This window comes from Microtus ochrogaster, assembly GCF_000317375.1.
Source record: "Microtus ochrogaster isolate Prairie Vole_2 chromosome 14 unlocalized genomic scaffold, MicOch1.0 chr14_random_2, whole genome shotgun sequence".
Lineage (NCBI taxonomy): Eukaryota > Metazoa > Chordata > Mammalia > Rodentia > Cricetidae > Microtus > Microtus ochrogaster.
Genome location: NW_004949097.1, coordinates 4157388 through 4181049, shown reverse-complemented (window position 1 = coordinate 4181049; position 23662 = coordinate 4157388). Strand labels below are relative to the sequence as shown.

Genomic DNA, 23662 nt, shown 5'->3' with positions numbered 1-23662 from the left:
ACGGGAGGAATGTATAACATTATTTCACTACAGCATCATATTCTTGCTCTAATGAATTGAAAGCATTTCCCAAGTTTCCTCCAGAAAAAAAAATACCACAAAGCTAATGTTTTTTTACTTGTTTGTGCAAAATTTCATCTGTAAGGATGTTTTGCTTAATGTATACTGAAGGAGCAGAACAAACTCCGTCTTGAGACAGAACTCCATTTTAGACAGTATCTAACTAGAGGGTGAATGTGGCCCAGCAAAGTCATAAACATTCCCAAGAAAATGTGCCAGCCCTGGTCACATTGACCCACCATGGTGTCCAAAAACATCTGCTTGCTTTGAACGTCATTGTAGGTACCTGATTAACCACTGTGTTGGCTGTTTTGAAATTCCCCTATATCCCATCCAATGAATTCAAAAGTGGTATACTTCTATCCAGTCCTGACACACCAGGACCTGTGCCACCCTGCCATGTGGTTTTCCCTTTAAAATCTCCTTACCCTGAAGCCTCTGGGCCGATCTCCCACACTTGCTGTGGGATTATGGCCCATGTTAGCTAGCTTGTAATCAATAAACCCACGTGGGTTTTGCATTGGATACTGACTCTGTGGTGATCTTTGTGGGTCCCTGTAACAATGAGGGGTTCTGCTTGTTGGGGTTTCTGTCCCTCCCTGTACCCCATAGCCAGCAAGCCCCAAAGAAAATCACACAGAGATCTCTATAAGTTATAAAGCTGATTGGCCCATTAGGTCAGGCTACTTACTAGCTCTTGTAGCTTATATTAACCCATTGTTCTTATCTATGCTAACCACATGGTTTGGTACCTTTCTCAGCAGGGCAGCTCACATGTTGCTTCTTCGGAGTCTGGGCAGGAGTGGGAGGAATCAACTTCCTCCTTCCCAGAATTCTTCTGTTCTCATTGCATCATTTCTACTTCCTGTCTGGTTTTCCCGCATATACTTCCTGCCTGGCCAATCAGCATTTATATGAAACATGATTGGCAGAATACAGACAATACTCCCGCACCAGGTCCCCTGACACGAGCACAACTGTGCACGAGTGCAGCTGGTGCCCATGGAGGCCAGAAGATGGCATTGGGTTCCATGCAACTGGAGTTACATATGGTTGTCAGTCACTATGTGGATGATGGGAATCAAACCTGGGTTCTCTGCAGGAACAGCAAGTGTTCTTAACTGTCAAGCCATCTCTCCAGCCCCAAGACTTATTTTTTTTTCCAAATCAAATTTTAGGCTTGTCTTTCCTACAGATTTCTCCTTGCTCTAACTGCTTTCATTTTAAAAAGTTTTAGTTCATTGAAAGGTCACCATATCTCACATATATTACATTAAGCATTTGATCCTCATTTGTCCTATTAAATAAGAACAGACCAGATGGATACTGCTCTACTCTCTCTCCTGAGCAGGTTTGAGGCAATTAAAAATGATTATTTTTACTACGTATTTTATGTGTCAGCCAGATGTTATCTGTGGTCATTTCTGGAAAGGATCACTCTGTCAAGGTTACAAAACACGTATTTTCCTTTGGGAGACTGGACTTCTGAGTATGATCAAGAAAACACATGCAACTGATTTACTCTTGTATGCTTGTTCCCGGGACAGAATTGACCCAACATCTCACCACCTATGCAGGCAAAGATCTATTCAAATTTTCCTTCTTTGCATCTCTGCATTCTGGCCCTGTTTGTGTTGTGTCAGAAACAGAAAACAAACAAAACCCATCTGGTTGATGGAAGAGAAATGAATATCAGCTTCCCACTGTACTTCTTCCAAAGGACTGGTTTGTCTTTTGTAAGCTGTCTACACACGCCATAGTAAAGATATGGCCCACTCAGGACCTTGGGTGCAACTACTTATCAAACGGACATGCTTCCGGAGATCACAACAGTTTTTGTACAACTCTCTCTTTCTATTTTTCAGTAAAGCTAATTGATCTGCATTTCTCAATAGTGTTGAAATGATTCAGAATGGGGGCAAAGAATTCACAATTATTAAACTGCTGTGGTTACACAAGTCATTTTCTTCCCATGCATACACAAATTAGAATCAGCATAATTTTCCTAAAACAACATATAATCTCTTTAAAAATGTAGATCTATAGCTCATCCAAGATTATGGCATTATTATCAACATAAAACCTCAGCCACACTAGCACATAGTAGAATGGCAAGGGAGAGGTGGCCTCTAAAACACTAAATCACAGACTACATTTAGTTCACGATTTTGAATGGTACAGCTAATCAACAGGCAGGAATATTTCAGTTTCAAAAACCTGACTCTGTCCTGTCAAATACTATAAGATGTGGCAATGTGGATTCTGGCTTCAGCTGTGACTTTGTCTCTGAGACAGAATCTCACTGCAGCCAGACTGGCCTGGAACTCTCCAAGTAAGTCTCCTTGTAGACCAGGATGGCTTTGAAGTCACCGAGACCCGCCTTAAAGGTATGCACCCTGCCCCCCCCCCCCACACACACAGCTTCAGCTCTGGCTGGAATGTAACCTCAATAAAGAGATTTTTCTGCTCCCCTAAACAAAATGACAGGGTTGAACTAGACTATCCTCTGAAGTCCCTTCAGGTCCCTATTTCATGCTTTTAAGAGTCAGGTTTGGGCCCACCACGCTTTATTGCCACACTGTAACCATTTGGGGGGAAGAAGAACTTCCCTGTTAAATGAATCTTCTTACACAGAACCTGGCCATTCATTTCCTGCTTTGTAAAACATCAGTCCCTAATGCTAAGAAGTACTCAGATCTCCTTAGAGTAAAACATGGTCACTTCAGAAATGACTCCTTCCATTAGAGTCCTCTGTGTAGTATGTAGCTAAAGACTCAGGAAAGAAGGACCAGGAACACCTCATGAAGAACCCCAAAGTCCTTGGAACAAATTATCCCTCAAAATAAAACGTTATTTACCTTCGGATCAGGCCACACTCACCAGCTCCTAATGGGTTTGAGAGATTCACCAGGCTTAATCTCCTGCATGCATCTGTAACTGTCCATGGAGGTCCATTTCAGGGGATGCCTCATATAAATTAAAATTGAAGATAATGATGCCTGCTCACTTGATCAACTAAAATGACCAGCTGGGTTTAATGGGAGGAAAGCAGAAACCCCACTGAAAGTAGAAAGGCTTTGAAGGTGATAGGGTGTCATTATTTCCCAATGATGTTTCTTCTCCAGAGGTGACTGGCCACTGTGCTCGTGAGCACCAGGGCCAACACGTTATGAAGTTGGGTACGGCAGTCAGAGCTAAGGCACAAGGCAGGAGTCAGCACTTTGCTATGGCACTGGGGAAAGCAGGGTTTCTTTTCTGTTCTTATTTTAGTTGTTTCCTTTACAGTTAGTGAAGGGCTTTGCGGGAATTGCTTAATTGACTCCCGAGAGGCAAATTCTAATTTAGATCGGTACAAAGTGTTTTCTCTTTCCAGCCATAAAAGGTTTTCTTGGATTTGTTCTAATTATCCTTGGGGTGATGGGATCTTGGGTCTGAAAGCACTGTTACATCACCTGCCCTCAGCCCTTCATTTCACAGAGGCCAACACGGAGGTCGAAGGATGCACACAGACTGGACCAAAGTCCCAAGGTGAGAAAGGCAGAGGCTGGGCTAGACGTCTGCAGACCAGACGATGCCCAGGACCGACCCGACTCAGGGGATTAACAGGGGAGTGCTCCTGATTAACAGGAGAGTGTTCAGAGGAGGGAGGGAGGGAGACAGAGAAGAAAGAGAAGCACTGGTTGATTCTTGATGAAAAGGCACCATTTTGAAAAGCTCAGGTTTTAAAAGCTCTCATGGTAGAGGTGTCAGCAAGCAAAGGAACACACAAAGAGTGAAGGCAGTCACAGTCACAGCCCTGTTCGTGTGTCCCTGGCTGCCTGAAGGTGACCCACCGAAGTGACTGCAGACTCAGCAGGCAGCCTCCCACCCGGCTTACTGATTATTTCTTTATTTTTGTAGTCCCAGGTATGAAGTCCAAGGCTTCTCTCATAGGCTACAAAAGCACGCCACCACTATACCACGGCTACTTCTCCAACTTGGATTCATCTGTGTGTGTGCACACGCACACGTGTGTGCAGGTCAGTGTATGAGCACGTGAGGAAAGCAGAGATGGGCCTTTGTGTGGTTCCTCAGATGCAGTTGGCCTGGGTTTTGGACACGAGCCCGTAACTCACTGCACAGTAAGACTCATGCTCAGTGCTGGAGTTACAAGCAGATGCTGCCAGTTCTTTTCTTTTCTTTTTAATAATTTAAGGAGACTAAAAACAACGATCGCCAAATCAGGCAGGGTGGTATCCCCAGCATTTTCAAAGCTCCAGTCCAGAAGCCCTATCCCCCCACCCCAAAGTAAACAAAATAAATATACAAGCAGAGACTTTTATGTTTAAAAATTCAGTGGTATTCACATTTTCTTATAACAACATCAGGATCTCATTACAAAACAATCAATGAAAGAGTTCCATTCAGCGCTAAAATTCAAGTGGACATCCAGGAGCCCCCACCCCCCTTCCCAGGCAGCAGAGGGAGGCTGAGTGACACATTTTCATTTTTATTACATTTGACTTATTTACTATGCGTCAGTGGTAGGGGGCAGGGCATATGTGGACATCAGAAGACAACTTCCGGAAGCCTGCCCTCTCCTCCCCGCAAACAGTTACTCAGAACTGAACCCGTGGTCAGGTTTGGTAGCAAGCACCTTTTGTGCCAAGCCCTGTTGCCTGCCCTAGAATCTCAAGTGAAGGGAAATTTAACTTCATTTTCTCCTCAGAAATTGCTGCAATATAGGCTATTAGGAACACTTTATTCAGAGTTTTTTAGAGAAAACCTTCATAAAATTAATAAATGTGGACCTCCTAATAATTAAGAGCCTTCAGCCTTACTTGATTTGAGTTCTACATGTAGATTCAATTGATTTGTTTCTCTTATTTTTGAGTTAATTTCAGGGAAGATTTTAATGGGGAAAAGTCAGTTACGTATTCTTAAATTACATAACCTTGGCAATTATGCAAAAGACATTTTTTTTAAACTTGTTGCGAGATGCTTTTCTGGGCTGGCTGCTGGCCTAAGACATCGGAAGATGGTAATAAGCTGGATATTGTCCAGTCACGTGGTAGTATATCTGTGAAGAAAACCAGTATCATAAATTAATAACTAAGCAACCATACACATACACTAGTAATCACCCCACTGCACTGCAATACTCTCACTTGGCGCTGACCAGCAAGTCTTCCAGCAGACGCTGCACCTGATCTACAGCAGGTGCGGGTGTGCTTGAAGGAGGCAGAGGCCTGGCTCTGATGGGCTCAGTCTCCACTCCCAACAAGGCCAAGGGCTTCCCACTCACCTGCTTCTCAATGTCTAAGAGCAGAGAACTGGCCCCTATCCGGAAGAGGTCAGGGGTCAGCCACTCGTCCCCCAGCTCTTCCTTTACAAGAGAGAGCCATGCTAGGGACTCCTTCGCAGTGCGGATGCCTCCTGCAGGTTTAAAGCCTACCTAAGGGGAAGAGAGAAGAGTAGCCATGTTAGCAGGCTGATTTCAAAAGTGACACTGTGAATGACCAGTCTTGAGTCACACGTCCCTCCCTAGTCTGCTTCACTTCAGCAAAGGTACCTGTTTCAGTAGAGCCTTACTTGACTTGACTATACTCCAAGACAACATTTCCACCAGAAATGGGGACTGGGCGGTCGCTTCTAAAGGGACAAGAATGAGGGCACATCCCACTGAGTAAACCTCCACCACCTAAACTAAATCTGTAAGGAAAGTGTCAGCAAACAAGAAACTACACCCCAGGTGTCCATCCCGTCTACACTGCTTCAAATGAGCCCTCATCTTGAGGTACAAGGCACTGGTGGACTACAGAGTGGATCAGTGTAGCCACGAGGTCAACCTAATCAAGCTGGCAGCTGTCCAGCAAGGAGAGCTGACCCTGGCTTCAATCAACTTAATTGCAGGCTTGTTCTCTGAGGCTGTAGGCACACAGAGTTCTACAAAGCAGGCAGATCGTTAATGTAAGCATAGGAGAAAAATGTCATACTGCTTTTAAAAGTTTATAGGGAGGGCCAGAAACCAGCCAATTCGTGGCTGAGAGGCTGCGAGCCACCTTGAACCCATGCTTTCCCAGAGGACTGGAATTCATGTTGAGGGGTTCTACCTCCAGGGATTCTGGTGCCCTTTTCTGGCTTCTACAGGAACTCACACACACATAGTGCACACAAACACATAGGCACACACACATGCACGCATGCACTCACAAATAAATCCAAAAAGAAAAAAAAAAGACACACTCCAAATCAGCCAATATACACTGTTTCAACACAATGCCTGATATCCATTAGGAAAAGCACAGGTTCCATGAGTAGAACCTCCTGGTTCCCTGGATTCACTAGTCTTAGGAATGGAACTATCCGGAGGAGTAGACAAGCCTACACACACAAGCTGCCACACCACACTGTTTGTAGGCCTTGGGCTCTTTTCAGACAGATCACACTAGCAGGAGGCACTGTGAGCAGAATAGAGAAATGGATGAAAGGTCCTATGATTAAGCGGGAAGCCCCACTGTGAACCCGACCACTGCCCTTGTGTGGCTACCTGTCGGCCATCTTAGCCATTGCAGCCATCACGTGGTCTTGCTCCTGCCAAGCCTACCTCCTCACTCTAGGATATCCCACAACAAACCTCTCTCTGCCCTCGGTCCTCTCACGGAGCAGCGCATGAACGGTCTCCTAAGTGGGTCCCCTGCCTTAGTCATACATGAGACAGCTCGCACAGTAAGAGCATGATACTACTAGCCACTGTTGAGGAATGACAAATAAACAACTCAGGTGACGGCAGTGAGCTGACGGGAAGCGTGCATGTCGGTCAGAGCTCACCAAGATTTTCTACAAATAGAATTCAGTGTCAGCAACTCCATTCCAAAAAGAAGTTCTTGTGTAAGCTACTATGTTTTAAGGGAGAGAATATGGAAAACAAATCTGTAGTGGAATCAGTTATGATATATTAAACTGCGGCTTCTCAGGGGTGGTACCAAGTGGAGCCTGGGAAGAGGGGCTTTTGCACCGTATAGCATGGCTTACAGCGGTGAAGGAGGAACCACAGTCTATGGCCTCCTGGGCTTGCTGTCAGCAACTGACAGGCCACGCCTGGCTTGCAGGTACACACACAAATACACACAGGTTCTCTTTCCTGAAAATGAAATGTGATAAATTAAACAGGTGTGCCTTGCACTCAGCTTCTGCTTAACACTAAGTGGGGCACCTGCTGTTAAGTGGGGAAAAGAACAACCATAAAGAAAGGGAACAAAGACAAGCGGAACTCCAGCCTGTGCAGCTGAGCGCGGATCTTCTTTGAGATCTGTTTCTTGCTGTCCGAGAGTTGTCTTAGGAAGGGACACGTTCAAGTCTACACCCAAGAACAACACAGGCTAGCACGGCCCATGATCATCCACCCAAGAACTATTATTTCCTTGGTCCCCAACAGCATGCTTTACCCCTAACAGCGGAGCTCATGAAACACGGATGCCAAGGGAATCTCCCACATGCATGGCAAACTGAGTATCTGATTTTGATGATCTCAGGCCAATTCCTTACCAAAACCTTCTGGGACCCAGCACAGTCGGTTTGGTAAATGACTTTAGGCATGAGTCCCATGGCCTAACTAGTGGTGACCACTACAACTGAAAGAAAAAGATGAGTTTCTCCTTATGCAACTTTTCTTTGATAACAAGTGTTTTTAAATTGTCATTTTTGTATCCATGCAGAAAGACCATCAAGCAGGAGACATTCATGGTGGATCAGCATCATTTGAAGGCAACAATGTATATTCTTCCTATCTGTACTCAACACTGTGAACTTACTCAGAGAAATGCTGGGAGATTATTTCCTCTTGCAAGAAGCACATTCCAGGTAAGTCTCTGATCCCCAAATAAATCTAAGCTACAGTCACTTATGAAGACATTCCACCCTCCAGGCAAAGCATCAATGGTCTTTATGAGGAAGGTTCCAAAGGGCAGAAATCAAGACACTGGTTTTAAAAGATGCCCCTCAGGAAGAGAAAGAAGTCTCATTATATTGAACACACTACACAATCACACATACGCACACACACTCACACACTCATACATACTCACACACACTCTCACACCCACCCCCACACACTCACACGTGTACACACAGCTACATACATACACACACTCTCAAAACACTCACACATACACTCTCTCAGACACACACCACACACATTCTCACATGCACACACTTACACTCTTACATGTTCACACTCACACACACACACACTCTCACACTGTCACACACACTCACACACACACACCTTTCCAACTATGCAAAACAAAAAATCCTTCCTAGCTAATTTGTGGTTAAGCAAGCAACTTGAAGTGGAAAATCCAAATCCAGTTTTTAAGAAACACTTTATATGCATTTTTCCTTTTAACTTTGTATGTTTCTAAGAATTCTATGCTATTCTTCGAAAAGCTGACAAAAGCTACCATACATCCTCCTCAGCTAAACACTCTCCCAAACAGCACATCCAACTGCCATAAAACGCAAAAAAAAAGAAAAGAAAAAGAAAAATGGATATTTAATTCAAGAGCTATAGGACGGAAAGCTACCACTTCCCTGCTGTTTCACGGTATTTCATTATTCTGTTTAATAAGTTCATCTCCTCGAGAATTTTCTCTTCACCTCATATTATTAAAAGTAATAAGTTTTTCTGGACCGGGGGTTTCCCAACAGAAAAACCAATTTATGTGTGTCCTTCAATAATGACAGGAAAAGATTATTTTCCATTATACTGCCTACTTTTCATATCGCCACCACAGCTCATCATTCAATAAATGTTACTCCGCGATTCTCTGCCCTTCCACAAGGAAGTTAAATTTCTACATTAACCTGTTTTCAACGGCCAACGCCTTGCCAGAAAAACCTCTGTGTCGCAGCGCAATTAGTTTCTTAAAGAACCCATTTAGGAATCTCTTGTCAGTGATCAAATTGTCTTCGGTTAATAAAAGGACACAGAGAGTTTACATCTTGATCACACACACGCTCCACACTCACGCTAGCTCTGCTAACCGCATACGTTCCCCCAGCGAGGTGTTCTTCTGTAATGAAAGTAAATTAAACATTTATCTTAATAAAGGCGACTCATTCACACCTTCTGCATAGGGAGACGTTATCGTGCGTGCGGGCAGCGGGGAGAGTTATAAATAGTCTCCTCTTCACTTTGAGGGAAGATTTGCTGGCAGTAACGTACCTTCTTTCCAGTCTTCCAGAAGAAATCTCTAATGGCCCGTAACATTACGATGGCTACCGGGAAGGTGGCATTTACCGTTTCTTTTCCAGTAGAAGTCTTAATAAAATCTGACCCTAAAACAGAAGCAAAGAAAAATCCCAGGTTAATTAAAAACTTACTTTTACACTTAAGCCATTGAAAGAAGTGAATTGTGTGCAATGCTGCCTCCCCCTCCCACCCCCCACATCTCCCCAGGGACGACTCGACTTTACTTTTTGGTAATTATGCAAAAAAAAACTCAAATGCAAATCTACCATTAAAAGTCTTCTGTTTCTAAATAAGAACCAGAAGAAGGGGAGACGTGTTGCAAATTGCCGCCTTCTGGGCACAGCACAGTCACTGCAATCGTGTCCCGCAGCAACACAGGTTGTCACTACCGGGCCTGTATAAGACTGAGCCCGTCATTCATCAGTCATGGATGGGGCTCTGCCCTCCCTGATGAACTTCTTGCTGCTGGCGGGTTCTGGGGAGAAACAGTCATTGTATTTGGTTGAATGCCCATTGCGAAGCCCACCAGGCTCTAAGGGACAGTTCCGAACCCATAGTTACATGGCCCTGATTAAAATCCGTGGGTCACTAAACGAAACACAAAGACGCAAATGTATGAAAGGGGCTCTTAAGGAAGTACAGATGGCTGGTGGGGGTGCTAAGAAGGGGGAGTGGAAGGGAGGGTGGGCTATAAGGAAGGGTGGGGGAAGGTAATCAGAACACATCACACACGTATAAAATGAAAACGAAAAAAATCGATTAAGAATTTTATCTTTCTTCACCATCAAATAAATTAAATTAGCCACTCGATGGATTCTCATAGACTCTGGTACTCTTGTCTCTATATTTCACAGCCAATTAAAATCAAGTTGGTTTGCTTAATGCATAACTGAGATGAAAAAAAAACAATTTTATGCCCTGTGCTCACTACCATGAATCTCGACACTTCCCACAGAACTGTGGAGTACCTACTCCTCCCCCGGCCCCTCCCCCCACCCCCCACTCAGTGGAAAGCACATTGCACAGCTGTGACGACCCCAAGACGGTCACAAGCTGATTTCTGTTGCGTTGATAAAGTAGGAGGCCACCCAACCAGATGAGGCTTTCATGACAGATACTATGCCCTTTCACAGTCTGCAGATGTTTTCAACAGCTTCCTGCTTCTGCATCTTAAGTCTGTTTATGTAGATTATTAGAACAGAGGTAGGGAGGGACTCGATCCTAGGTGCTCCACGGGTGTCAACACAGGTGATCCTTACCGCTGGTACCAAGTGCTGACTATCCTCAAAGAGGACACTGAGGCACAGAAAAGTTATGTAGCTTTCTTGAAGTCACATGACACAGCCTCCCCCGCCCCCCTCTTCTGTCCATGTGATTTCAGCTAAGGCAGTCTACCTTAGCTTGCCTTTTAGAATAGCCCCACTTATCTGGGATCACACACCATCAGCCAAAACAGAGAAGCCTTCTTTCAGGTGGTACCTAGCCCAGCAGTGCTCGAAACCGGACCCCCCCTTCCCCACATCCGTGCACAGTGTGGGACCACAGGTACTGCTAGAGAAGAAACTTCTGAAGTCTAGTTTTAAGGGAGGTGGAACCAATCATGACACTGCATGCCACATCATATACCCATGGCTTTAAAATGGAGTGTGAGATCTGAATGCTTCCTTCACAAAGACAGGACAAAGGACTGAAAACCGATATTCACAGAGGCTTGAATATTACCCAAGGAATATATCTACTGAAACATCTCATGTTCACCCTATCAGTATGTTCCAATTTTATTTATCGGTTTGAAGGAATTGCATTTTGGATGAAAGAAGTCCATGTTGTGTGTTCCCACAACAGACCAACTGACTCAGATTTAATAAACATACACAAGGTTCTCCGGTGCATTAGGGACAAGTTCACAGCTGCCATCAAGGAGTCTGTGGAGTAATTCTTAAAATTAATTTGAGTCTCTCGGAGTCTATCACAGAAATGTGGAACCGAACATGAAGACAGAAACCACCTAAATTTTCCCTTATAGTGTCAGTTTGAAAAGATATTTCCACGACTATTCTGTGCACCGAAAGGCTCAGGTAGATACACCTTTATTTCCCACGCCGTGAAGACACAGCAAATGCACGCCCCTTGCCTTTCAAGTCACAGTGACCTAGAGGAACAACGTGAAGCGTTGGCAGTAGGCCTGGTATCCAGTTCCAGCTCCCATGGTAGCCACGCGAATTCAATCTTCCACCTTCTTAGAAAGCATCTTAAAAACCCTAGGTGCTTCACAGAATCAAAAGGGAAAATCTGTGTGAAAACACCTAAATCCCTCAAGGATTATATGAAATCACATGAAGCAGAGGCCTTAGGTAGGGCCTCTGTGGAAGAGTTTGGGGCTGGGCCTTAGAAGCCGCGCAGTACTGCAAGCAGCAGCAGAGATCATAAGCCATTCTGAAGGCAACTCAGAAAACCAGAATGTTGAGAGAAAGGCACAGGAAAGCATACTCATGAGGGTTCCCAGGATGGCAAAGGCTCTTGGGAATTGTGTCCTGAAAGTCCAAGGAAGGCTGAATTCCAAAACAACTGCCTGATGTTTTGGGTGGAAGAAATTTTGAGACAGTCTAACATGTGGAGCGCATGGCTGATGTTCACAGGGTTCGCTCAAATTTACAGTGAGAACGCGAAGGAAGTATGGAGGAAAGAAAAGGTTTGGCAAGAAAGAGCTTGGGTCTGTTTAAAACTGAGGACACGAATCATAGGCTCAACGGTCCTTTATTTATGGCTAGAATCCAGTTATGAGTGAGTACATACCATATTCACATTTTTGGGTCTCGGTTACCTCACTCAGGATAGTATTTTCTATTTCTATCCATTTGCATGCAAAATTCAAGATGTCATCATTTTTTACCACTGAGTAGTACTCTAGTGCATATATGTTCCACACTTTCTTTATCCATTCTTCCATTGAGGGGCATCTAGGTTGTTTACAGGTTCTGGCTATTACAAATAATGCTGCTATGAACATAGTTGAACAAATGCTTTTGTAGTATAATAGGGCATCTCTTGGGCATATTCCCAAGAGTGGTAGTGCTAGATCCTGGGGTAGTTGATCCCGAATTTCCTGAGAAACCGCCACACTGATTTCCAAAGTGGTTGCACAAGTTTGCATTCCCATCAGCAATGGATGAGTGTTTCCCTTACACCACATCCTCTCCAGCAAAGGCTATCATTGATGTTTTTGATTTTAGCCAATCTGACAGGTGTAAGATGGTATCTCAAAGTTCTTTTGATTTGCATTTCCCTGATAGCTAAGGAGGTTGAGCAGGACCTTAAGTGTCATTTGGCCATTTGAACTTCTGTTGAGAATTCTCTGTTCAGTTCAGTGATCCTAGAGAAGCTAAATAATAAGGTGATCCCGAAGAAAAACATATAGTTATCCTCCTGGATAATGGAAGTAGACAAGATTGCCAGGCAAATATTGGGAGCTCGGGGGTAGGGGTGGGGTGGGGGTAAGGGGAGATGGGGAGAGAAAAGTGAGAAGGGGAGGATGGGGAGAGCTTGGGGGAATGGGATGGTTGGGATAAAGGAAGGGTGGATATGGGAGCAGGGAAGTATATATCTTAATTAAGGGAGCCATTTTAGGGTTGGCAAGAGACTTGACTCTAGAGGGGTTCCCAGGTGTCCAAGGAGATGTCCCAAGCTAGTTCCTGGGACAGCTGAGGAGAGGGAACCTGAAATGGCCCTATTGTATAGCCAAACTGATAAATACCTTGCATATCACCATAGAACCTTCATCTGGCGATGGATGGAGACAGAGACAGAGACCCACATTGGAGCACTGGACTGAGCTCCCAAGGTCCAAATGAGGAGCGGAAGGAGGGAGAACATGATCAGGGAAGTCAGGACCGCAAGGGGTACGCCCACCCACTGAGACAGTGGGGCTCATCTAATGGGAGCTCACCAAGGCCAGCTGGACTGGGACTGATGGAGCATGTGATCAAACTGGACTCTCTGAATGTGGCAGTCAATGAGGGCTGATGAGAAGCCAAGGACAATGGCACTGGGTTTTGATCCTACTGCATGTACTGGCTTTGTGGGAGCCTAGTCTGTTTGGATGCTCACCTTCCTAGACCTGGATGGAGGGGGGAGGACCTTGGACTTCCCACAGGGCAAGGAACCCTGACTGTTCTTTGGACTGGAGAGGGAAGGGGAGGGGTGGGGGGAGGGAAGGGAGGAGGTAGAAATTTTTAATAAAATTTTTAATAAATAAAACTGAGGACAGTGGCAAACAAGGCGACAGCAATTAAAACTGTCTGTTAAGGAGATTTGCCCTGAGACAATCAGAAAACGGCCATGAGCCTACGGAACCAGGAGCAGAATGGTGAGTGCTTGGCCTAGGTTGGGGGCCCTGTCTTGGAAGATTGCAGAGTTTTATAAGGAGACAGGGCTGGGCTGAGCTTCACTGGGGGAAGATGGTCACTGCGAGCAAAACTTGGGGTCACTGCTTCCTGTCTTGTCTCTGCTTTCTGTTCACCAAGATGTGAGGTGTAAGGAGTCCCAACCAAATGCTTCCGCCGCCAGAACTGAGGAGATTCCTGTCACGCCTTCCCCAGCATGATGGATTGTTGAGCTTCAAACCATGAGTTGAAAGAAATCCTTTCTTTCTTAGTTGTTTTGTTGGCATTTGGTGACGGCAAAGAGAAAAGTAGCACGTACTCCTGTATCAGGCATTGATACTGCGGAAACGACACATCCAAGGAAATCACCAGGTGCCTTCTCTTCTGAGTCTACAAACCAGCGGGGAGTGTGTGTGTGTGTGTGTGTGTGTGTGTGTGTGTGTGTGTGTGCACGTGCGCGCGCGCCATATGCCAGAGTTCACGTATGGCAGTCAGAGGGGAACTTGTTGGAAGTGGTTCTCTCTTTCCACCATGCAGGTTCTTGGAATTGGCTTGAGTCAACCCCTTATTACCTGAACCATCTCACCCTAAGTACAGATTTATTAAGGACTCTCATGCCTTGTTGAAGTAATAGTCTATTTGCTGTATATAATGCCTTTTCTTTAAGCCTTCACAATGCTCCTGAAGTCTGTTTTGTGTGGAATTAATATAGCTACTTGTATGAGTTAGCATGGGGTGTTTTTCTCCAAACCTTTACTTCTAACCTTTGTGTAGCACAATTAATAAAAACCCAGAGACAGAAACTGGGATTCAGCCTGAAGGTCAGAAAAGCAAAACAGCCACTAGTTCTTACCTCTACCTCAATCCAAAATGGTGATTCTGCCTCCAGGAATTTTCAGGATGAGAGTGAGAGCTGTCTCCTCCCGTTTTATAATCCTCTCTAGGGCTGGGATTAAAGACGTGCACCACTACCGCCCAGTTTCTATGGCAAACTAGTATGGCTACTGAAATTAAAGGTGTGTGCTACCACTGCCTAGCCTGTAAGGCTGACCATGGGGCTGTTTTACTCTCTGATCTTCAGGCAAGCTTTATTTATTAAAATACAAATGAATATCACTACACCTTTGAGTGGATTTCTTATAAACATTCAGTAGGGGCTTGGTGGGTTCTTCTTTAAGACTCTTAATTGGTATATTTAGACCATTAACACTAAAAGTGATTATTGATTCTGTGGGACTAATATCTACCACGTTCCTCTTCCACCTGCTGCATCTGTTGTTCATTTTCACAGCCCTCGGGGTCTTCTCTGACTTATTTGAGAATTCTACATGTTTCCAGTTTATCTCCTCTGAGTATAGCAATTATACTTCTCTCACATACTACTACACACTTCCCTGGAGTTTTTAATACATATCTTTTTTCAGTTCATCTCAGTCCATCTTCAAGTAACACTACACTACTATGTGGGTGCTGCCAGGGCCTTAACCTTTTTAAGGAAGGCTCCTAGATTGTTTCTTCTGTCTGTCAAAGTCCTGCTGTCACTCATTCAGAGCTTGCAATCTCTGCCCCTAAAGGCCTTCTTTAAACATTTCCCCTGGGGCAGGATCTCTAGCATGCCTCCATCAGCTTTGGATGTGGAGAAGGACAAGCTTGCGCTACAGTCTCTCCTCTCACTGCTTTCTCAGGGGCGGTTGACTGCGTCATTTCCCTTGTTTGTCCTAGGGCAGTAATGTGTTTTCTTTTTCTGGCTTTATTTTTTTCAGGATGTCCTGTTTGTCTTTGGCTTTCTCCTATTTGCATATGCTACAACTAGGAACAATTGTCTTTTCAGTCTTCCTTGGCGTTCCTGACTTCCTTAGATCCATAGCTTGCGCTGGATTAGGACATGTGTGGCCATTGTACTCCCTTTGTACAGTTTCTCTCTCTCTCTCTCTCTCTCTCTCTCTCTCTCTCTCTCTCTCTCTCTCTCTCTCTTGTACTGGAATTATACAAGTATTATAACGAGAAATTCTTCTCAAATTTGTAGAGGTTCTGTCTTTCCTAACCACTCTTTCTCTTTGTCTGGGAAGCGTCCACCAACCTATTGTCATGCTCAAATGGCAAAGTAAGACCTCAAAGTATTAAGCATCAAGCCAAGTTCTTCCTAGAAATCAGATATTAGCTGAAATCAGAATATACATTGTAACTGGAAGTTTCTCTCCCACCCGCCGTTCCTGAATAACCAGCCTGAGGCTCAATATTAATTACAAACTGTTTGGCTTATTAACTCAGGCTTATTATTAACTGGCTCTTACAACATAAATTAACCTATTTCTATTATTCTATATTTTACCACAAGGCTTATAGCTTGTTACCTCACATCTTGCTTTTCCAGCAGTTGGCTGGTATCTCCCTGACTCCACCTAATTTTTCCCTTCAATTTGTTTGGATTTCCTGCCTGGCTCTATTCTGCCTGGCCAATGGCCAAATCAGCTTCTTTATTAACCAATGGTAATAAAATATATTCAGTATATAGAGGGGCATCCCACATCAATACCTAAGGTATATGTAAAGAAATATTGTGGATGTATTCCCAATAAATATGATGATGACAAGAAAGAACTGCAGAGTTCAAATTGATCCACTTAACTAGATGAATGTCGGGGAATGCATAGGTGCAACTTGTTACAAACCCCAGAAGATGAGAAGGTACACGGGAGAACCTGGTCATCAAACAGAAACATCAAACGCACAAAGGATAAGGCATACCCTCTACTGAAGTAAGTCGTTAGGGGACACAGTGATTATATAAACATCTACTTTAGGGGATGCTGCTATTGGTCTGGGGATGACTCAGGGCTGGAGTCCTTACCTAGCATATGGGATGCCCCGGGTTCCATCAAAGCTACTGTTAACATTTCTTACATTGAAAACTATGGAGAGTTTTGGACCCACAAACATCTGGCTTCTGTTGGGGCCCCATGAGGTCTGAGCACATGATTCCAGTTTGTAGACGCTACGTTTGCAGTCTGTTTTGGGTGTCAGGAAGAACAATTGAGAATCATGTAGTTCAGGCATTTAAGATACTGACTTTCATTAAATTTTAAAAAAATAAGATTTGATATCACAGAATGGTTTAGAAAATATATTACATCTGTGCTTTACCACTGCTGGAGAACCCTGGACTCTCTGGTGGGACTAGGGAGCCACACTTTTACCTTATTTCTCATTTTAATATGACTTTCCCTGCCCTTTACTAAAACAAAAATCACCTCAGAAATATATGCTGCTTTCAGAATCACCAAAAGCACAGAGCACTGTCACCTCTCTTCAGAGCACTTATGAATCCAGCCACAGCTAACGCTACCTCAGAGGGTGTGTGAACCTGGTCACAGCCAACCCTACCTTAACACGTGTGAACCTGGTCACAATCAACCCTACCTTAATGCGTGTGAACGCAACCACAGTCAACCCTACCTTAACACGTGTGTACCCGGATATAGTCAACCCTACCTTAACACATGTGAACTCATTGGCCATAGCGAACCCTACCTCAACACATGTGAATCTAGCCACATCAACCCTACCTTAACATATGTGAACTCATTGGCCACAGCCAATCCCACCTTTAACACCATGTGAACATAGCCACAGCCAACCCTACCTTCACACAAATGAACCAGGCCACAGCCAACCCTACCTTCACACAAATGAACCAGGCCACAGCCAACCCTACCTTAACACATGTGAATCTGGCCACAGTCAACCCTACCTTAACACATGTAAACCCGGCCGTAGCCAACCCTACCTTGGTGTGCTCAGCTTAGGGGATAAAACCTTAATGAGAAAATAGCTCAGCAGCAGCAGAAGCAAGCCGTACGACCGGTCCACACATTTGATGGAATGAGCTAATGGCTAAATTAGGTGAGAAAAGGCCTGAGAAAGTCAGAAGGACCACAATAAACAGACCAGCACTAACTGTGAGCAGTTGGAATTAAAATTAATAATAAATGTGCTGCTTTACATAAAACTGTAGCTCTTATTTTCCTAATTTGGCACCTTTAGCACAATTCTTTTTTTGTGGTCTAAGGCTACTCAAAGCTTCTCTGTGGCCTGTAATTACAAGTCTCCATGGTACAGTTTCATTAAAAACTTTCATTAAACAACAGCTGCCCTTGTATATGGTCTTCTAATCAATTTGGTCAAACAGAATGACTTCTAATCAGCTGTTGATAAAAATAGAAGATGAAATTTTAATTCTAATAGATTAACCACAAACTCAAGACAGTCTTCAAAATCCATCTAACTCTATTCTCCAGTGGGTTTAATGACTACTCAGCAACTCATTACTAAATAGAACAAGACGAACATTTTCCAGTTCATTAAAGAAATGTACTATGTATTTTTGCATTGTCCTCATGATTCGTTACAGGGAGTCTTAATTACAAGATAATGGATAATGGTTATTAAATGCAGACTGCAGTAATGAAGCCCTATTCATTTGCGAGCCTCAGAGACTGCAAAGAGAGGAAAATAAAATTACTAGCTTCAAAAGATTAACGGATCAAATTATTATTCAATTTTCAAAATCTCATTCAGACTTCATAGAAACAAGAAGAGATTAAAAACTAGTATTAAGACCAAAGTAGTACATTTACAAAAATAATATCTTAGGGCTATTGCTGCATAATAAGCTTCAGATGTGATTATATTTTAAAGTATAACTAACAATGGAAAAACATACATTTTTATTTCCTGAACAAATCTTATTTATGATACAGGCAGTTTCTAGTAAGATCTGAAAGCCTTGGTGACTGTGGAAAATGTGTTCCAATGCACAAAAGGACAACACAATGGAAGCTGTTATTAACATTGTATGCTTTACTAATGAAAAATAGAATTTAAACTCGGCTGCTGTTGGAGAAAGCTTGTCCCTGAGTGGAAGTCGCTCGGACCCTAGAATAAGAGCTCCCAAGCACATTGTTCATTAGCCCCGCGTTTTCTATTACTCTCTGAGAAATTACCCATTAGAGGTAGTGGGAAAGTTTTGTATGGTGATTCTAACACTAATGCATGCTTACAATCTGCAATGAGATACTTTTTAAAAGTAAACAGAATGTATAAAAATATGAGGCACCAGATTAAAACCTATTAGACTCTTTTGTTCCATAGGAGCTTAAAAATAATTTCGGGCGAGATATGAAGATCCAGTTTCATGGCAGAAGAACGTCTAAAGAAAGAAGCTGGAAGCAGCGAGGGAATGCTCGTCTTCATCTAAGAACAGCTGCTCCACAAAGATGTGGGTAAATGATTCATATATCCTCTTATGAGAGAAAAGGGGATGCTTTAAAAGAGAGAGAAACAGAGAAAGACATGGAGACAAAGGGACAGCGATAGAAAACAAAGGAGAAAGAGGAGGAGGAGAAGGAGAAGGAGGAGCAAGGAGAGGACAGGGAGGAGGAGGAAGGGGAGGACAAGGAGGAGGGTGGAGAAAGGGGAGAAAAAGGGGGGGAGAATGTAGAAGGAGCTGTGGGCAGGCCTGCCCGGCTCCCACATGGTTAGCTTTACACCCAAAATAACAACACAAAAATTGTATTCTTTTAAACACTGCTTGGCCCATTAGCTCTATCCTCTTACTGGCTAACTCTCATACCTTGATTAACCAATTTCGGGAAGATTCTAGTATACGTCCATCTTGGGCTGCAGCTTCATCGCATCTGGCCTGGAGAGGAGAGGCATGACGATTGCCTAACTTCCCTTCTTCCCAGCATTCTGTTCTGTTTACTCCACCCACCTATGTTCTAACCTATCAGGCCACGCAGTTTCTTTATTAATTAACCAATGAAATCAACAGATTGATATATGACACTCCCACATCAGGAGAAAGGGTAGAAGGAGGAGAATCTTTTCTCTCTAGTTCATTCTTTCTCCCTGAATACACAGCAGTGGTAATGCTTCTCACTGTGCCTAGTCCATCACAGGAATGAGGCAACACAGTAAGTAGTAAGGAATATTCAAACAGAATGGCAATCGGAAAGCAACCACTATGTCACAGTTTTAAAAAATGCCTCTAACACACCAAGGGTATGCCCATAGTACCCACACTCCTTGCAGTTGGTCTACACTAAATAGAAATAAAGGCGTGGCCACTTAGAATAAAGCAAGGAAGTGTGATTCAAGATGGGCAATGGGGTGAAGACCCTGATTGCATCATCCTTGATAACAGGCAGGAACGTTGTAGGTTATCTGGCCAGCAACACTAACCATTCAAAGAATATTAATATCAACAACAGTCTGGCTGGGGGTGTGGCTCAATTGGTAGGGTGACTGCCTAGCATGGTTTGGTCCCCAGCACCACATAAAGCTAGAAATGGTGGCATACACCTACAGCCCAGCATTCAGGAGTCAGAGGCAGGAGCGTCCATCCAGAGGAGAAGGCCTTCTCTGATGTCATAGCCATTCTGGCTAACTTGACATCTCGATGTTCAGCCCCACTTAAGGGGCTTTAAATAATAGCTTTATAAGCTGGAAGTGTCTTTTAATTTAAAATGTTGCTTTGTTCAAAATAAATTTCAGGGCTGTAACAACACTGGAAATGAGTAAGTAACCAAAACAAGTAACTCCTAAGAATGGATGTCATCTGCGAAATCACGCCAACAGCACTGACTTGTGTTGTTGTTTTACAAATTCTAAAAAAGTAAAGTTTTACTCAACTCAGCATTCTGAACCAAGACTTGCGATGGCAAACACCAGCTGTCTCTCAGACTTTGCCTTTGCTGCACACAGTCTCTGGTATTGTTAGTTGTCCAGAAAGTATGTTAAAGATCTATAACGAGTTTCCAAATGCAAATGTCGGAGTTCCAGACAAACGCTGACATTCTAGGGTCTCACTGTCTTTGTCCCCTTCTGAATAAGGCTGCTGTGGAAGGAGAAAGTCTGTGACAAAAACAGACCCCTCAAAACGCAGCAGGTCTCCCTGTGACTGGACATTCCCCCTATGTGGACTATTTAAAGTTTTTAAAATACAAATTTAAAAATGGAGGAAAAGGTGAGTTCATGGGGAGAAATGAGAAGACAAAGAAAGACAGAACTGTGGTCAAAGCCCTCCTCAAGGCCAGCTCATGGCTGCTACTTCCTGGCCCTTCCCTGTGAGGACCGCCTTTGTCTCAGACAATGGGACCACTCACCATCTAGGGCTACTGAGCACTTAAAATGAGTTCATCCACACTGAGATGTGACAATTGAGTACCAAAAATATACTAAAAAAAAGTCTCAATAGCATTGAAACTGATCACATACTAAAATAAGATGGTGAATTAGTTCAGAGTCTTCCCATGGTTTACATTTTGGTGGTTTAAATACATTTCAGAACTGTAACAATACTGGAAAATAAAGTCTCATAATGACTGTGGTGGCTTGAACGAGAATGGCCTTCATAGATTCGTGTGTTTGAATGCTTGGCCCACAGTGAGGGGCACTATTAGGTGTGGCCGTATTGGAAGACGTGTGTCACTGTGGTGTGACCACAGTGTGTGACCAAACTCAAGTGTGGTCAGTGTGACACAGTCTCCTTCTGCTGCCTGCATATCAAGAGATAGCACTCTCAGCTCCTTCTCCAGCACCATGTCTGCCTGCATGCTGCTATGTTCCCTGCCAGGATGATAATGGACTAAACCTCTGAAACTGTAAGCCGCCCCAGTTAAATGTTCTCCTTTAGAAGAATTGTTGTGGCCATGGTGTCTCCACAGCAGTAGAAACCCTAACAGTATCTAGTTCACCGTTCTTCTCATTTGATCAGTGGGTGTTATAAAAAAAAAAAAAAAAAAAAAAAAACTGTTGCAATTGCTGTGTCCATTAAATAGTACCACTCTCGGGCCTCACTGAGTTACCTAAGCATGGACTCTCTCTAAAGGCTAAAACTGTGCTGCTCTATTAGGCCAATATTCTATAAACGTTGTTTAAAATTGTTCAGAGTTGTGGAGAGAAGCACGGTGGCTACAGTGCTTGCTGCACAGTTGGAGTTTGGATCCCCAGCATCCTGTCATGTGGTCGGGATGCTCAGTCTACCTGTTATCCTAGCACCAAAGGCAGTCTAGGATCTCCAGAGCAGACTAGCTAACTACATTAGCCATTCACTGGGGCTCTGGATTTGACTGAGAGACCCTGCCTCAATGCAAGATGGAAGAGTGATGGGGGATGATTCGACACATCAACCCGTGGCCTTCACATGCAAGTGCTCACCTATGCATGCCTACCCACCACATGTTACAAAAACATGCACACACACATATGGAATTGGGAAAAGAAATCAAATGTAAGAGAGCATGGGAGCCAATAAAAATTTGTGGTGATAGGAGATTTCTGAATGTTCTATAAGCAAAAGTTAGTTGCAATACAATGTGTAATGCATCACCAGTATTTCTGGCAGCATGCAGCCATGCTGTATCATGTGACTGCACTGAAGCCTCAGGTCTGAACACACAATACATGCACTTCACCCTGTGCATGCTGTTGTGCTACAGAACACCCACAAACACTGCCAGGAAGACCTCAGCTCAGACTGGAGATGACTGATGTTATCAGCTACAGTGTTTTTACTACAAACATCCAATTTTCCACCCTTAGATAATAACAGAAAACAAAGAATTTATATATTTTTCTGCCCTCATTCCTAGCATATAATTGTCAACCTACCATATCTTTACATTACATTGTGCTAGAATATTTTATTTTAAACATTGTTTTAGTTGATGACTTGGGGTTCATTTTTTTAAAAAATTAAGTGAATTTAATTTAATTTAAAAACTGGATTTAGTGATGTGGGATTCCCATCTGTATTCTGTGACTACCATTAATGACAAAAGAAACTGCTTTGGACCTATAGCAGGGCAGAACTTAGTTAGGCAGGGAAAACTAAACTGAATGCTGGGAGCAAGAAAGTGGAGTCAGAGAGAGGCCATGGAGCTGCTGCTGGAGAAAGACACACCGAAACTTTGCTGGAAGGCCACAACCTTCTGAAGATGCACAGATTAATGGAAATGGGTTAAATTAAGAGTTAGCCAGTAAGAAGCTAGAGCTAATGGGCCACACAGTGATATAATTAGTACAGTTTATGTGTGATTATTTTGGGTCTGAGTTGCTGAGCATCCAGGAAAAAAAACAAGCAGCTTATCTTACAACAAATTGGTTCCAATGTGGTTGACTAAATCCACGTAAAGCCTAAGAAAACTTGGAAAGAAATTCTAGACACTAAAAAAAAAAGTTTAGCCACACCCCCACCCCCCGAATAGGCTTTTCTTGTTGGTGGCTGCAGCTCCTTTAAGTGAGGCTTTCCTGATTCAGCAGTAGTAGAAAAAAAAAAAAGCTGCACTGTTTTGAACAGTAGTTTCCTGGTTTGCCAGCACAAATGGCTCTGGCTCTTTTGAGAGGTCTGGCTATGGATCATTTAAATAAGGTTTGTGAACAGAGTGCTACAAGTTGCTTAAGGACAACATAGACTGGCTGTGTGCCTAAAAATGGGACTGTGAGCATGGCTCTCCAAGGAAGCAAACAGCTGTGCCATGCTGGACTGGGCGGGGCAAGCAGGCAGTGCCATATTTCCCCTAGCAATAGTGCCACTTAAGTTCATAAGAAGCACTTAGCATTTTAAGAAGTGCTTCTGGACAAAGTTGCAGATGTACAATAAGACAGATTCAGACATAAAAGACCTCTAAATAAGATAACATGTTTTAAAAATATACATAGGCTTGGGGGTGAGAAGAAAAAGAGTATACAGTTATAAAAAGAAGTAAATGGTTTATTAAAAAATGAAACAAAGTCTATAAAGAGAAAGTACAGATGGTCATAGACTAAAGGAGTAAAAATAATAAAAATAAATATTAAAAAGTAGTAGACTTAAAACAAATAAGCCACGTAAAGATGAAGAATATTCAGAGAATCTGGATTATGTATATTATTGTTTTATTTTGGGTCTGTGAAGGAGCTAAGTAACCAATATATATATATATAT

The 23662-nt window shown here is 43.3% G+C and overlaps 1 protein-coding gene across 1 annotated transcript in view; it reads right to left on the bottom strand.

Annotated features, from left to right (window-relative positions):
- Positions 1-4381: 4381 nt before the first annotated feature.
- The window catches only part of Dera (deoxyribose-phosphate aldolase), a 94339-nt gene continuing 75058 nt past the window's right edge, over positions 4382-23662 (bottom strand). Inside the window, exons 7-9 of the mRNA XM_005364537.3 lie at positions 9266-9378; positions 5345-5494; positions 4382-5119 (exon numbers count right to left, since the gene is read on the bottom strand). Of these exons, the coding sequence (XP_005364594.1) occupies positions 5063-5119; positions 5345-5494; positions 9266-9378 (320 nt within the window). The 3' untranslated portion in view covers positions 4382-5062. The remainder of the gene's footprint in view (positions 5120-5344; positions 5495-9265; positions 9379-23662) is intronic.